The 17,540-nt window shown below is 36.0% G+C and overlaps 1 protein-coding gene across 2 annotated transcripts in view; it reads left to right on the forward strand.

The window, feature by feature from the left end:
- Positions 1 to 17,540, forward strand: part of Focad (focadhesin) — a 283,866-nt gene that overhangs the window by 12,052 nt on the left and 254,274 nt on the right. For both annotated transcript variants that reach the window (XM_026397575.2, XM_077797050.1), the window contains exons 2-3: positions 10,339 to 10,427; positions 13,169 to 13,243. In XM_026397575.2, the coding sequence (XP_026253360.2) occupies positions 10,371 to 10,427; positions 13,169 to 13,243 (132 nt within the window). In that variant the 5' untranslated portion in view covers positions 10,339 to 10,370. The remainder of the gene's footprint in view (positions 1 to 10,338; positions 10,428 to 13,168; positions 13,244 to 17,540) is intronic.

Below are 17,540 nucleotides of genomic sequence, written 5' to 3' on the forward strand. Positions count from 1 at the left end.
CTTTCTGCTTTTGGACATTACTATTATTTTTTTTTCTTTTCATGAACATCCTACTGTTATTCCAAATCCTGTGTTTCTACAAAGGAACTCATCCACCCACAGTTATCTCCATCTCATTGAGCTGTTATGAATTGTCATATGGAGGGGTTATCTGCAGCCAAGCATTCATTTGTGTCAGTATAACCATCTCTTTGTGGTAGTGTTTGAGAAATGTTTTGGGCAAATAATTGCTTTTGTCTTTTTATTTACTTATTGGCTGGGCGGGGAGGATAACTTGGGAGGCCAAGGTAGGATGATGGTAAGTTTGAGATCAGCTTTGGAAAGTTAGTGAGACAGTCTTGGAATAAAAATAAAATAAAGCTAGGGTGTAGTTCAGTGGTAGAGCATCTCTGAGTAAAATTCCCAGTATTACAGAAAAGAAAAGAAAAAGAAAAAGAAAAAAAAATAAGAAAGCATTGATATCAGTGGCAAGAAAACATAGATTTCCCCATTCATGGATACTAATTGCCATAATGAAAGTGACCAGTCTTTATTATTTGTTAGATGCTCATTGAACTTAAACTGAATTGTTAGTGATGAAACATAAATATAAAACTCAAGGAACTTATGCAACTGTGGGACATATAATGCTGGTGATGTTGCTACAAGGATGAGGGTTAGAGTGGTAATTTTTGTTTTTGTTTTTGTGGTCTGGGCATGGAACATCCCTTTAATATGTAACTTTTACACATTAGACTAAGTTACATGTGTTTAGAATTGTATTTTAAAAAATACAGAGCTATTTGCGTATGCTGATGAGCTGATTTGGGAATTTGATTTGACACTGTATGTACAAACGTGGGTTATTTTAAAGATTTCCTGAAGTATAGCAAGATATAATGGCAAAAACAAGATGTTAGATAGTAATAACTAAGGTTTTAAAAGTGTTTGCTATGTGCTTGTCTTTGAGTGAAATGCTTTAATTGATTATCTTAATTTTACAAAAACTTCATGTCAACTATATTTTATAGAGAACTGGTTAAGCATGTGAGATTTGGAGAGTGACTGTTAATATCTATGCTCTGTTTATTACATAATAACATAATTAATTTTGACCTCTTCTTGCCTCACTTAGTTTTTTATATAACAATGAAGATAATAATAGTATCCTTGTCATGGGGTTGTTTTGAATGTCAGGTGAGAGAATGCATGTGAAAAGCTTCAATGGTACCTCCTGCTGCATGGTAAAATTCAATAAATCCTGATTATTAATATCACTATATAGCCTCAGGCAAGTTACTTCCTCTCTGAGCTACTATTTCCATATGTGGAAAATGAAGTTAATTATATCTACCTGGACCTTATGGGAAGATCCCCTGAGATCTTCTGTAAAGTGTTTTGTGGAGTGCTTGCACACACGAGCTGTTTAATCCAACATGAAATCCTAAATCTTGGGTCACAATTTGCATTTATTCAGTGACTATAGAGGAGGTACTCATTATAGGTTGGGGTTATAGTGATTAAAAATTAGAGACTGTCCCTGCATTTCACTGTGGTGGGGGAGGTACAATAGGGAAGGAAAAGTAAGTAAAGCATTGATAAAAACGGCTAACAAAATAGTTAATATTTTATTACCTAAAATTTTTTCTTACTTTCTTGCTACACATTTTATGGTATCCTTTAGTGTTGGATTTCAATGCTTGCATTAATTAGGTGTCAGAAAGTTGTTTCCCTTATTTCTAAACAATGTATTAAATCTGAATATTTTGGTAACTTTATTAAAATTAAAAACCATGCTGGGCATAAAAAAGGCACATGTATGTAGTCCCAGCTACCCTGAGGCCAAGGCAGGAGGTTTACTTGAACCCAGGAGTTTGTGACCGGTTTGAGCAACATAGTAGACCCCCATCTTAAAAGAAGAAGAGGAGGAGGAGGAGGAAGAGGAAGAGGAGGAGGAAGAGTGTTTGATTGAGAATATGGAGATTTTGCTATTATTTATTGGTCAAGATCTTTAAATTTACTGGGTATCTATTTTATTGTGAATATACTATAATTTTATATGAATGTAGATCTAAAACATGTTTTATGCAGAGCAATTTGAGTAATCATTTAATTTTTTTAAGTTACAGATGGACACAATACATTTATTTAATTTATTATTTTAATGTGGTGCTGAGGATTGAACTCAGTGCCTCAAACATGCAGGGCAAGTACTCTACCACTGAGCCACAACCCCAGCCCCAGTAATTATTCTTTTTTTTTTTCTCTTTTTTAAAAGAGAGAGAGAGAGAGAGAGAGAGAGAGAGAGAGAGAGAGAGAGAGAGGGAGGGAGGGAGGGAGGGAGGGAGGGAGGGAGGGAGGGAGAGGGAGAGAGAATTTTTTAATATTTATTTTTTAGTTCTCGGCAGACACAACATCTTTGTTGGTATGTGGTGCTGAGGATCAAACCTGGGCCGCACGCATGCCAGGCGAGCAAGCTACCACTTGAGCCACATCCCCAGCCCAGTAATTATTCTTTTGATGGAGCAAAATCATCTAAAAATTATAATATTGCAAAATCAAAAAAGAGTCAACTTTGAAGACCTTTTTGAGGACTTAGATAAAAATTCTAGAGATAAATAAGTCCTTGTATTTAAAAAATAACACATTTTTATCTGTGTCTTCTTATATGTTAGCATATAAATATACGCACATAGGGTACTTTAAAAATTATTCAAGAATTATTGGAGAAAATATTGTAACAAGTCAGGCATTATTCTAGTTGGTGGTTTTATTTTTTACTTTAATGTCTTGTTCTCCTGGACAGCAATCAGATCTAACTTGGAATTTCCTGCCTTTGATCTTATTTTAGACTCCCATTTCAAAATCTGTGAGTAAGTAGCATGTGATATTAGCTGAGAAGGAACAAAATTGTAAAGGCAGAAGTTTGATTGTAATAGGATGTGCTTTTAGTAAATTGGGAATGGTGAGATCATCAGAATTCATAGTTGCCTGAATTTTGCTCAGTACTTGAATGATAGGTCTTAAAATTTTGGGGACATGATGCAGTGATGTGGAACATGCTGGTGCTTCATGTTACTGATGGTCAAGTGGAAAAAACCAGTGGGCTGAAGTCACGAAATCTCTTTTCACCTGAAATCTTCCATGACTGTTTTTCATTTTGGCAGTTTGCTTCAACCTTTCTGACATTCAGTTTCTTCATTTCTCCAGTGAAAGAAAGTATGGGAGGGAGATGACACCAAGTCCATTGTAATAATTAAGGAAGTACTAGCTGCTTCCATTAGGTGATCCTAAAATACAGTGATTTAAACAAGGTAGAAATTTCTTTCTTCCTCATGTGATACTTGGAGTTCTACGAATGCAGCTCTGCACTAATCTGTCATTCAGGGATCTAGGTTCCTTCCATCCTGAGACTGAGTTTAAAAAAAAAAAAGTGTCTTAGGGACATTATCTTCACCTGCACAGTTTAATCTCCACTGTTTCCAAAACCTGGTTGTGGTTGGGAAGAAAGTATGGAGGAAGCAGGAGGCAGGCTTCAGTCTGGAAATAGTACATCACTTCTGCTCAAACTTCACTGGAGAGAACCTGATCGCTTGATTATACCTAATCATACTTGAGGCTAGGAAATGTAACAGAGTTAGTCAGGTTACATTTTATTAACCCATTAGCACCAAGTTCTGAATTCTGAGAGTATTTCAGGGAAATTGATGCAGATGCATTAAAATAGGATGGAAATTATAATCTAAAGCTTACCTATTATCATATTAGTTAACACCAGTATATTATAATTATTATACATTGTATAATACATACCAGAAAAACATTATAAAATATGTAATACATAAATTTTTATAGGTGTTCCACATCTGGGATAATGGGAAAAAGTGGGTCAAAGCAGAGAGTATATATTGGAGGATGGGTAGTCGTCTCTTCCACATTGTATGATTTCTGCCTTCTCTGATTACAATATTGATCAAGTGGCTCTGTCACACCATTTAGTTGCCCTCTACTTCAGCTTGATTTTGAAATTACTAAAATAAATGCATTTTCTACTCTTAGTTTAAATATGATTTAGTGGTCTTTTTGAGACTATAAGATTAAAAATTCCTGTTTAGTTGTACTTGCTCTTTATGGAAAGTTAAAAACTTTGCATTGAGACTTTTCCATGATCTTTCCCTTTTTTATGACTGATGTAGTTAAATGGGTTCCAAGTGTCTCATCCTGTTTGTTTGGAAATGTTAACTGCAGCTAGATTATGTAGCTTTTGAGGTAAGAATTGAGGCTAAGCTTGAATTCTTAGTAGAATTTTTATTTTAAATTTTTTATTTTAAATTTAATACTAGGTGTGAAACAGAACCATTGCCGGATCTTGGGGAGGATCTACAAAAATACTTGGGACTAGTAAGGAGAAGATGAGAGTCAAAGGAGGTAGAAGATTAAGGAAGATATAAATATTGGACAGCAGGGCAGAATAGGTATTTGCAAAGTATAGGTAGATATTCCACCCCCACTCCCTGTGTTTGAGGGGCAGGGTCAGTCAATTAGAAAAGTACTCTGATAGAATATGTCCTGATTCATAGTCTTGATAACTTTATAAAATTCATCTATATTTTGTTATTATTATTATTATTATTACTATTATTATTATCACTTGCAGTGTTGGGAATCAAACTCAGGGCTTTGTGCATGCTAGGCCAAGCACTCTATCACTGAGCTGTATTCCTAATTCAGCTCAAATTTATTGATGGTACTCATTAGCTTTCTCTGCACCATCCAAATAAAAGTCATAAAAAGAAAAAAAAATTCAAAATACAGTAGTTTCTCTTAACTTCAGTTAACCTATCTGTGATTTCATTTCCTCTTGGTCACCTGTGTTCTAAAATATTAAATGGAAAATTTCAGAAATAAAAAATTGGTAAATTTTAATTGCACAACACTCTGACTAATGTGATAAAATCTCATGCAGTTCTACTCTGTTCAGCCTGGGTGTGAGTCATCCCTTTGTCCAGCTTTTCCAAGTTGTGTACTCTAGGCTCTTTAGTTACATAGTATCCATTTCAATTATCAGATTAAATGTTGCAGTATCACAGTGCTTGTGTGTACAGTTCAGTGCTTATCTGTGGTTTCCGACATCCACTGGGGGTTCATTCCCCTGAGAATAAAGGGGAGCCACACTTTGTGTTTAAAACTGTCAGATTGATTCTTGAGCAGCTTAAGTTGTGAGAGGAACTAAGTAAACACCATAACCAATAAATTGCAGTTGGTGATAAAATGTTAGAAAATGTTACAATGAAAATAAGCCCTGTTGGTCGCAGTAGCATACACCTGTAATCCAAGCAGGTTGGGAGGCTGAGGCAAGAGGATCAAAGCCTGTTCAAAGCCTGTCTCAGCAACTCAGCGAGGCTCTAAGGAACTTAGTGAGATCCTGTTTCTAAATAAAATATAAAAAGGGCTGAGGATGTGGCTCAGTGGTTAAGTGTCCCTGGGTTCAATCCTTGGTACCAAAAACAAAAAACAAAACAAAACAAAACAAAAAAAAATAATTAAAAGAAAAGAAAAGAAGCCCCAGATGTTGTGTCTCTGAAAAATAAGTTCTGGTTAATGTGAAGCATACATTTCTAACCATTTGCTGATGACATTGCTCATATAAATCAACTTTAAGAGTGTACTTTGTGGCCAGGCATGGTGGTCCACACCTATAATTCCAGTGACTCAGGAGGCTGAGGCAGAAGGATTGGAAGTTTAAGGCTAGCCTTAGCAACTTAGTGAACCCTATCTCTAAATAAAAAATAAAAAGGACTGGGGATATACCTCAGATGTAAAGTGCTCCTGAGTTTAATCCCAATACTAAAAAACCAAACCAAACCAAACTGAACAAGCAAAAAAGAATGTACTTTGCACAGCCCTGACTTCTACATAAATCACTGCCCTTGAGTCCTTTCCATGTGGAAATTTGGTAGTCAGAAATGCTCAAATGTTTTTCTGTTTGATCTTCAGACTCTCCCCATCTTTCAGCCACCCTGTATAATCAATTACTCCCTTTGCTGGGTTTCCAGAGCCCTTGTGAATACAATTAGATAGATTTTCTCTTGTTTTTCAGATTGTGCCCTTCATTTGAAGTTTGATGTGATATGTCATGTATATCTTCATCTCCGAGAGAAACTGAGGAGGAATTTTGAAAACCCACAGTGCTTTATCTATGTGTTGCTCTTTTCTTACTGCTGGAGTTCAATTGATAGATTTATTTTCTTGGAAGTATTCTTATGGGGCTAAAACACCTTGGCAGATAATATGATAATTGCTTATATTAAACAAATGCTTTGATTCATGGGGAGTTTAAAGGACTCATTAAAAATTCTCTTTCTGAGTTAGATTTAGATTTAAATGGACCAAAAAAAAAAAAAAAGACATAATGACAGGTTGGAGATAAATCTTTTAAAATCAAACACTGCTTTTGTGGAATGTGATTTATGGATCATATTGTGACTGGTTTCCTTTTAGTAAGAATGCTATGATAAGAGGTAATATATAAATAGTTTTTCTTTAATGTGTAAAATGCCCAAAGGAAGTTGAGATTAAAATTAAAGTAGGACACATGCTTCACTGCCAATGCTAAGGCAAGCATGTGTATTCTCTTTTGAAATTCCCTAAGAGAATATGATGTTTTTATACCTTGAAAGGCCACATGGTTGTGATTAACCTTGAAATATAAGTCTCCTGTAGATGAAAGACACTTGCAATTTGTAGCCCAAGGATAGCAAATCAAGGATGGTATCAAATCATATTGTAGCTTGGGTAGTGGTTTTGAGAATGCTTAATGGCCATTTGTTAGGAGAGATAAAGTTACTATAGATTTAAAAATGTATTCATTCTCTAAAGTGTCAAGCTGAAATTAGGGCTGTCTTTTGTAAGCTTAGGTATTTGACATTTATCCTTAGGTAATTTTGATAAAAACAGCACTCTTTAACCACGGTGGCCCACTTCCTAAAGACAAGGTCATCTTTTTGGATGGCTCAGCTTCTTCTCTGCTAAGATAAGCTATTAGCCTAAACAGTTGTTCATCTGGTCCCTAAAGCCATATAGGAATTCTAGTGTTCTTGGCCTGAATCTGAGAGTACAGCCCCACATTTTCTTCTGTTGCTTTATCGCTATTGCCATTTGACTAAGCCCATTCTGTGACACATTGATAGCCATCTACTTCTCTGGGTACTCTAAAGTCTACCTTCTATTAAGCTAGATTAGATCATCTGAAAACTCTGTACTTGAACCCCATTAGCTGAGACTCTCTTGCTGAATTACATGTTACATTATACCCGAGGCTTTATCTGGGATTTGTTTTTAAAAGAGGTAATATAAAACTTCTTTTTGCTTATGGTATTGAGAATATTGTCTAATATCATTTTGTATTTCATATATAAATCCCAATGTGAGAAAGTTCTTTCCAAGTTTAAGGGCATGAAAAAGTTTTTTTTTTCTTTGATAAAGGGTACATTTCCATCTTTTAAATAATAAAAGATTACTTTATGTATTTACATTAGCTTCCTGGAGGCACAGAGCAAAATTCGGATGTTAATTGTAGCAATTATATCAAGAAATTTTATAAATTAATTTTAAAATAGTCATCATGTAAACCAGGAATTAACAAACTATGGCCACCTAACATCTGCTTTTATAAAAAAAATTATCAGAACACAGCCATGGTTATACCCATAAGTATTATCTATAGCTGTTTTTGTACTACAATAGCATATCTGAGTAGTTGCTGTATGTTCCTTTACAGAAAGAGATTTGCAATTCCAATGTAAATAGTCACAGAAAGTTTTGAGCCAGACCAAATGCAATAATAGCAAAGCTGGTGATTACTGTTTGATGTGGCTGATTGGGGAAGGAGGCTTAACAAAGATGTGCTATGTTAAGTCTTTAAATAGTTGGGGTACATAGAGAAGGACATTCTGTTTGGTAGAGAAGTGTATAAATAAAATCCCTTAGGAATGAGCAGATTTGATGCATGTGGGATCATTTTGAAAACTGTTTTAGCTAGATTGGAATTACAGCAGTGAAAATGAAGCTGAATTGGTGACTGTTGGTAGAGTGCTTAAAAGCTGGGCATCAGAATTTGCATTTAATCTGACAGGCAATTGAAAACCCACTATGAATTCTTCACAGGGAAATGATGTGGTGGTGGAAATAGCATTTCAGGACAATTAATTTGACAGCGATGTGTGGGATGAACTCAAGCATGGAAAGCCCCAAGACTAAGCAGTTACTGCAGTATACTTGGCATGAACAACGAAGATGATGAGTCTGGAGTAAAGAGTGCAGAGGAAAAGTGGACCCTGATGTGTTAGGAAGAAGGCAGCTGATTTTGTGACTGAGTGGATTAACAGAATGGTGGTGAAGGAAATTGTGAGAGGAGAGCTGGGAGAAAATGAACTGAACTGCGAACAGTTTCACTCTGCCTCATGCCCATCTCCTCGCTCTTCCTAAAACAGGTCTTCAGCACTTTTTTTTAGCTCCCTGTGCCCTGTGGCCCCAGATGTCTGTTGTATTAGTTAGGCTAACTCCCCTTCCTCCTTTAAGTCCTGTTCAAATGCCAACCTTTCCTGGCCACCCTATTTAAACTCGAAAGTGTGCCCTTCCCAATCTCTCATTCCCTTTACTCTGCTTTACTGCCTGTCTTTTTCTCCTCAGCACTTATCACCTAATATGTTAAGCATTTTATGCCTTTTTAAAAATTGTTTGCCTCATTCTACTGGACTATAAACTCTATGAACATAGAGACTTTTGTCTATTTTTTAAAAATAGCCCTGGCACCTAGAACAGTGCCTGGATAGACAATAGGCATCCAGTAAGTATCTGTTAAATCAATGAATGAATCTTTAAGTTGTGAATCTGTGCCCCAGCAGAATTCTTTTTTTTTTTTTTTTAATATTTATTTTTTAGTTTTCAGCAGACACAACATCTTTGTTTGTATGTGGTACTGAGGATCGAACCCGGGCCGCACACATGCCAGGCGAGCGCGCTACCACTTGAGCCACATCCCCAGCCCCTATTTATTTATGTTGGGACTGGGGAATTAACCCGGAGTGCTTACCCACCGAGCTACATCCTCAGCCCCTTTTATATTTTATTTAGAGACAGGGTCTTACTATGTTGCTTAGGGCTTTGCTAAGTTGCTGAGGCTGGCTTTGAACTCATGATCCTTCTGCCTCAGCCTCCTGAACTGCTGGGATTATAGGTATGCATCATCATCCCAGGCAAATTCTACTTTTTAATTATGTTATAGTAAATAGCAATCTAAACCACCATATTTTTCAAAGTAGTGTAATTTGTTGGTTGTGGTGCTGCATGGAGACTGGATAAATTGGGTTCTTTAGGAAGTCTCCTTATTAGTTCTTTGCTTTCCCTTCATCATCTGCCCTCCTCCATCATTGCATATTTTTTTTTTTTAGAGCCCAGTAGGAAGATGTGTAATATAAGTATTAAAAATTGGTGCTCACTGTATGCTTCATCTTTTTTTTTTTCACATTAGCCATAGAGCAGAATTTTATTTAAAAGGCTAGTGGTTCAAATACTATTGCTTGAATAGCTCTGGTACATATAAAATTTACTGTCATCTGAGGTTTATACACATAAGCAAAGGAGCTGAGGCCAGCTCACAAAGGGATATTTGATCCTCAGTGACAAGAGAAGCTAAAAGTGCATGCTTGCAGGAGTAACCTAATGGATTTATTTGGACCATATTCTTACCACCTCTGACAGACACAAAAAGACTCAGATAGGAACCTGGCTTTCCACACAAAATTCTGGCTTAATTAACTCTCCTTCCTGCAACTATATATCTCAGTTAAGAATAAAAAAATCTGTCTTGATTAAGAATAAAAAATTCTGTCTTGATTGTTCTTTTAATGTGTGAGAAAATTCACCTAAGCGTCACACTTGTCATTAGCAGTTGGATTAGTGCTTAAATGAAAGCTTGTGCCTAAGTGAGGCACCCTGTAAACAGTTCTCTGACTGTCTGACTCTCCCTTATATGTTTTGAGCCATAAAAGATTACATTCTAGTTCAAATGTGGGGTGAACTTTTGGATTTTTTATTGGGGTGGTCATGGTGTGAATTCATCTGTTTCAGGATTAACTCTAATAATGACCAAGAGCTGCTGGGCTTTGTCAGTTGTGCTGTTGAGTGCTGAAGTGGTCAGTCAGGAATGTTATGTCAAGGGTTACTCTGCAGAGTTTTATTACCATTGCTGTCTTTGGAATGAATTACATGAATTTCATTCATGTTATTTGGGGAATAATTGGTTTGAACTCCAATCCTATTAGAGGACTAATAATTATTTTTTTGCTTTGGTTACAGAGCCTGAGTAGATACATGTAAGAAAGGCAAAAATGTCAGAGGATATCAGAAAAAGGTTTGATTTTCCAAATTCTCTTATCCAATCACAGGTAATTTTATCTATTTATTTTTCATGGTCACAAGTGACCTTTTTTGCTGGATGGTTAATTGAACTTTGTTATTTTAACATTTAATATTTTAAATAATATTAATATTTAACATTTGATATTTTGTTCTACATATAGAAAATATTTTACTAAATAACTTTTATATGTGTTTATTTGAAAAAGTATATTTGAAATTTCAAATATCTAAAATTGACCAATCTCAGCTTTTATTTATATCATACTTCTCTTCTTAGAGATAATAAAAACCTTGATTAACTAGTAGGCTCCTGAATATGTATGTATGGATTTTTTATGTCTATAATTAATTATTAGGAGCAGAAGTAAAATGGTTATATATCCAAAGAATATAAGGATTAATATTTAAAATACATATATTTTATCTCTCTGCAACTATTAAGAATAATAGATTTTTATAATAATGCCATTCAATAATTAAAAAAGCCTGGATTTAAAATTTGTTCCAACTATTGAGGCAGAAGACTGTGTTATTTCATTTTAGAGAGTTTTTCTGTAATGAAGATGAATAGCTAAAAGAAAGATGGCTAACTAGATGCACTCTGGTTAATCAAGGTTCTAAAATGCTTGTTGTCTTTTCCTGGGAGAATAAAGCTAAAAAGCCAGCCTGAAGACTTACCCATGGCCAGAGCAGCATCTTGGATCCTTTCAACAGCTCACTTCGGAGAGGCCCGCGGTGGGAATTGACTTAGCTGGGTAGTGGGGAACCCTTCCATGAGGAGTAGGACACTCCTTATGCAAGATTCCCTTCTACCTGACTGGGTTGGAGTCATATCCTGCTCTGTACAGCACAGGTTCTTGCCGTGAAGAAGACAACGGAGGCTTCGAGGACCCTGTCCACAAAGTTTATTTTTCTGTGCTAGGGGTTCCTTGATAGAAAATCAAGAAAATGCCTGTTACTTTTAAATTAAGTGAAAAGCGTATGTGTATTGTGTAGCATAAAATGTCTGTTTAAAATTCTGTTGTGAAAGATTTAAGTAACAATGTCAACTGAATTATCCTTGCCTTTTGTGTTTTCAAATCAATTTAGGCTCTATCTCTGATTTGTTAGAAGATGACTTCAAAAATACATTGGAGAAATTGAATCTGGTAGAAGTGGGGGATATATAGAATTAGGCTTATTTTCTTTTAGTCCTTTTTCTAATATGAACTATAGCTTTTTTTCCCTTCTGTTGCATTTCATTGGTTTTATTAGGCTCTTATAATTGTGCCCTGTCCTCTGTGAATTAAGTTCTTTTTACTATTCTTTTGTAACCACTGCTCAGTGTTCGCACCATATTTCATTGATTCACACACATTTTTTTGCATTTTAGCATCTTTGAAATTGGATGGCATATAGTCATTGATGGCAGCAGTTGAGATACAGTTGGTGCTGCCTGCACATTTTTGAACTTGGCCATGGTTTTCTAAATGAGTCTCAAAGAGCTCTGTCATTAATATAAAATCAAAATTCTAAATTATAAGAAGCATTGAATATTATAGATTAATTGGCACTGTTTTTCTTTTTGTGGTATATAAAAGAATGGTTTATCTCACAGCTGATGGCCAGATACATTCAATGAAATATGGTATACTTTGTGAAACAGAATCTAAAACTATTCACTGGTCCTCAGTTCTTGGTATTAACCTTTTGCTAGGAGGTAAGAGTAAATTGAAGTAAACTTAAAATTCATGTAAATTGAGTGACAAGTTTTACAAAACTGAGCCCCTTAAGCATTGAGGTCTTAAATGAGTTCCTGTGTTTGAAACACACGCACGCACACACACACACACACACACACACACACACACGAAGGGAGTGGGTGTTGTGTTTTATTTGAACTTCTCTGGAAACTTTACAAGACTGACAGCTGTTTTCAGCTATATCATACATTGCCCCAAGTATAGGATGACAGTTGCTTCAGTAAATATTTCCTCAACCTTCTCAGAATGACTATGATTGTTGCCAGCATACTGGATCCCATACTGGGGGTATGAAGATGAGGTGGTAGGAGGTAACAATATTTATGTGTTTATGTAATCAATGCCTCTGTAAGAATCATGAATTTAACGTGGGGCTCTTTGACTAAAGCAGGATATGGGAAAATTTTAGAGAGATTTATGAGACTGAATTTTTATTAAAAGGCTGGAACCTATGATAAAATGATAATGAAATAAAAAAATAATAGGCCTAGAAGAGGGAGAATGGCAGTGAGAAAGGGGAGATCTATTGGTTCAGGTCTGGATGGGCTATAGTTGTAAAGACAGGGATGAATTTTTTCTCCATTTTCACTAAAGGTATGATGAAATATGATGAATTTCATTTAGATGCAGAGATAATTTTAAAAATTGTGAGGGTTTCTCATTTGTCTCATGATTTAGTGAATTAAGCAATCTGAAAATACATTGTATCACTACATGACAGCAATTTGAATTGAAAATCTGGCCATCATTTTTAATATGAATTGTAGTTTGCTTATTGGTAATCTGGGATAAAATGCATACCTTTAGGGTGGTTCTGAAGAATAGGAGTTTTGTCTGTAGAGTGCCTAATTCAGTGCCTTTGGTATTGCAACATTCAATGAAGGGGAACTTTGTTTATTACCAGTTGGCTCCTTGGCATATGCATTATACACACATCAACTAGTATTGATATCTGGTACCTTCAGGTGCATTATTTGCAAAGAACTTCTGAGAGAATGTATTCATTAATTTTGTTTGTTTTCTAGGCTGTGGGTCATCTTATTGCTGCAGTCCTAAAGGAAAATGGTTTTTCAGGAAAGATTCACCAATCCACCAACCAGGTCTGTCTTTAACTTTGTGCTTTATTTTTTTTTTTTTTTTTTTTTATTGTTGGTCATTCAAAACATTACATAGTTCTTAATACATCATATTTCACAGTTTGATTCAAGTGGGTTATGAACTCCCAATTTTACCCCGTATACAGATTGCTGTATCACATCAGTTACCCTTCCATTGATTGACATATTGCCTTTCTCTTGTCTGATGTATTCTGCTGTCTGTCCTATTCTCTACTATCCCCCCTCCCCTCCCCTCCCCTCCCCTCCCCTCCCTTCCCCTTTTCTCTCTCTACCCCTTCTACTGTAGATCATTTCTTCCATTTGTATTATCTTGTCTTACCCCTCCTTTCCTCTTATATGTCATTTTTGTATAACCCTGAGGATCGCCTTCCATTACCATGCGATTTCCCTTCTCACTCCCTTTCCCTCCCACCTCTCATCCCTGTTTAATGTAAATCTTCTTCTCAAGCTCTTCGTCCCTACCCTGTCCTTGTTTACTCCCCTTATATCAAAGGAGTCATTTGGTATTTGTTTTTTAAAGATTGACTAGCTTCACTTAGCATAATCTGCTCTAATGCCATCCATTTCCCTCCAAATTCTATGATTTTGTCATTTTTTAATGCAGAATAATACTCCATAGTATATAAATGCCACATTTTTTTTATCCATTCATCTATTGAAGGGCATCTAGGCTGGTTCCACAGTCTTGCTATCGTGAATTGAGCTGCTATGAACATCGATGTTGCAGTGTCCCTGTAGCATGCTCTTGTTAGGGCTTTAGGGAATAGACCGAGAAGGGGAATAGCTGGGTCGAATGGTGGTTCCATTCCCAGCTTTCCGAGAAATCTCCATACTGCTTTCCAAATTGGCTGCACTAATTTGCAGTCCCACCAGCAATGAACAAGAGTGCCCTTTTCCCCGCATCCTCTCCAGCACTTATTGTTGTTTGACTTCCTAATGGCTGCCAGTCTTACTGGAGTGAGATGGTATCTTAGGGTAGTTTTGATTTGCATTTCTCTGACTGCTAGCGATGGTGAGCATTTTTTCATGTACTTGTTGATTGATTGTATGTCCTCCTCTGAGAAGTGTCTGTTCAGGTCCTTGGCCCATTTATTGATTGGGTTATTTGTTATCTTATTGTCTAATTTTTTGAGTTCTTTGTATATTCTGGTTATTAGGGCTCTATCTGAAGTGTGTGGAGTAAAGATTTGTTCCCAGGATGTAGGTTCCCTGTTTATCTCTCTTATTGTTTCTTTTGCTGAGAAAAAACTTTTTAGTTTGAGTAAGTCCCATTTGTTGATTCTATTTGTTAACTCTAGCGCTATGGGTGTCCTATTGAGGAATTTGGAGCCCGATCCCACAGCGTGTAGATCATAACCAACTTTTTCTTCTATCAGATGCCATGTCTCTGATTTAATATCAAGCTCCTTGATCCATTTTGAGTTAACTTTTGTGCACGGCGAGAGATAGGGATTCAGATTCATTTTGGTGCAAATGGATTTCCAGTTTTCCCAGCACCATTTGTTGAAGATGCTATCCTTCCTCCATTGCATGCTTTTAGCCCCTTTATCAAAAATAAGATAGTTGTAGTTTTGTGGATTGGTTACTGAGTCCTCTATTCTGTACCATTGGTCCACCCGCCTGTTTTGGTACCAGTACCATGCTGTTTTTGTTACTATTGCTCTGTAGTATAGTTTGAAGTCTGGTATCGCTATACCGCCTGATTCACACTTCCTGTTTAGTATTGTTTTTGCTATTCTGGGTCTTTTATTGTTCCATATGAATTTCATGATTCTTTTATCGATTTCTACAAGATATGCTGTTGGGATTTTGATTGGCATTGCATTGAACTTATATAGGACTTTTGGTAATATCGCCATTTTGATGATGTTAGTTCTGCCTATCCATGAGCAGGGTATATTTTTCCATCTTCTAAGGTCTTCTTCTATGTCTTTCTTTAGGGTTCTGTAATTTTCATTGTATAAATCTTTCACCTCTTTTGTTAGGTTGATTCCCAAGTATTTTATTTTTTTGGGGGATATTGTGAATGGAGTAGTTGTCCTCATTTCCGTTTCAGAGGATTTGTCGCTGATATACAGGAATGCCTTTGATTTATGCGTGTTGATCTTATATCCTGCCACTTTGCTGAATTCATTTATTAGCTCTAATAGCTTCTTTGTAGACCCTTTTGGGTCTGCTAGGTATAGAATCATATCATCTGCAAATAGTGATAATTTAAGTTCTTCTTTTCCTATTTTTATGCCTTTAATTTCTTTCGTCTGCCTGATTGCTCTGGCCAGTGTTTCGAGGACTATGTTGAACAGAAGTGGTGAGAGAGGGCATCCCTGTCTTGTACCAGATCTTAGAGGGAATGCCTTCAATTTTTCTCCATTCAGAATGATGCTGGCCTGTGGCTTATCATAGATTGCTTTTACAATGTTGAGGTATGATCCAGTTATCCCTAATTTTTCTAGAGTTTTGAACATAAAGGGATGCTGTACTTTGTCGAAAGCTTTTTCTGCATCTATCGAGATGATCATATGGTTCTTATTTTTAAGTCTATTGATGTGGTGGATAACATTTATTGATTTCCGTATATTGAACCAACCTTGCATACCAGGGATGAATCCTACTTGGTCATGGTGTATAATTTTTTTGATATGTATTTGAATCCGATTCGCCAGAATTTTATTGAGGATTTTTGCATCAAGGTTCATTAGAGATATTGGTCTGTAGTTTTCTTTCTTTGAAGTGTCTTTGTCTGGTTTCGGAATCAGGGTGATGTTGGCCTCGTAGAATGAATTTGGAAGTTCTCCCTCTTTTTCTATTTCCTGAAATAGCTTGAAAAGTATTGGTGTTAGTTCCTCTTTAAAGGTTTTGTAAAACTCTGCTGTATACCCATCCGGTCCTGGGCTTTTCTTAGATGGTAGTCTTTTGATGGTTTCTTCTATTTCCTCTATTGTTATTGGTCTGTTTAGGTTGTCTATATCCTCCTGGCTCAATCTGGGCAGATCATAAGACTCAAGGAATTTATCTATGCCTTCACTATCTTCTATTTTATTGGAGTATAAGGATTCAAAGTAATTTCTGATTATCTTCTGTATTTCTGAAGTGTCTGTTGTGATATTGCCTTTTTCATCCCGTATGCTAGTAATTTGGGTTCTCTCTCTTTTTCTCTTCGTTAGCATGGCTAAGGGTCTGTCAATTTTATTTATTTTTTCAAAGAACCAGCTTTTAGTTTTGTCAATTTTTTCAATTGTTTCTTTTGTTTCAATTTCATTAATTTCAGCTCTGATTTTAATTATTTCTTGCCTTCTACTTCTTTTGCTGTCGTTTTGCTCTTCTTTTTCTAGGATTTTGAGATGAAGTATGAGATCATTTATTTGTTGGTTTTTTCTTTTTTTGAGTAATGAACTCCAAGCAATGAATTTTCCTCTTAGAACTGCTTTCAATGTGTCCCATAGATTCCGATATGTTGTGTCTGTGTTTTCATTTAACTCTAGGAATTTTTTAATTTCCTCCTTGATGTCTTCTAAAACCCATTGATCACTCAGCAACCTATTGTTCATTCTCCAGGTGATGCTTGATTTTTCCTTTCTTCTTTTATCATTGATTTTCAGTTTCATTCCATTATGATCAGACAAGATGCATGGTATTATCTCTACCTCTTTGTATTGTCTAAGAGTTGCCCTGTGACATAGTATATGGTCTATTTTTGAGAAGGTTCCATGTGCTGCTGAGAAAAAAGTGTAGCTACTTGATGTTGGGTGGTATAGTCTATACATGTCAATTAAGTCTAGGTTGTTAATTGTGTTATTCAGTTCTATAGTTTCCTTATTTAACTTTTGTTTGGAAGATCTGTCCAGTGGTGAGAGAGGTGTGTTGAAGTCTCCCATGATTATTGTATGGTGGTCTATTAGACTCTTGAACTTGAGAAGAGTTTGCTTGATGAACACGGCTGCACCATTATTTGGGGCATATATATTTATGATTGTTATGTCTTGTTGGTGTATGGTTCCCTTGAGCAGTATGAAGTGTCCTTCTTTATCCCTTTTGATTAGCTTTGGCTTGAAATCTATTTTATTAGATATGAGTATGGACACTCCTGCTTGTTTCCGTGGTCCATATGAGTGATATGATTTTTCCCAACCTTTCACCTTCAGTCTATGTACATCTTTTCCTATCAAGTGCGTCTCCTGTAAACAGCATATTGTTGGGTCTTGTTTTGTGATCCATTCTACTAGCCTGTGTCTCTTAATTGGTGAGTTTAAGCCATTAACATTTAGGGTTATTATTGAGA

This window comes from Urocitellus parryii, chromosome 4 (assembly GCF_045843805.1).
Source record: "Urocitellus parryii isolate mUroPar1 chromosome 4, mUroPar1.hap1, whole genome shotgun sequence".
Lineage (NCBI taxonomy): Eukaryota > Metazoa > Chordata > Mammalia > Rodentia > Sciuridae > Urocitellus > Urocitellus parryii.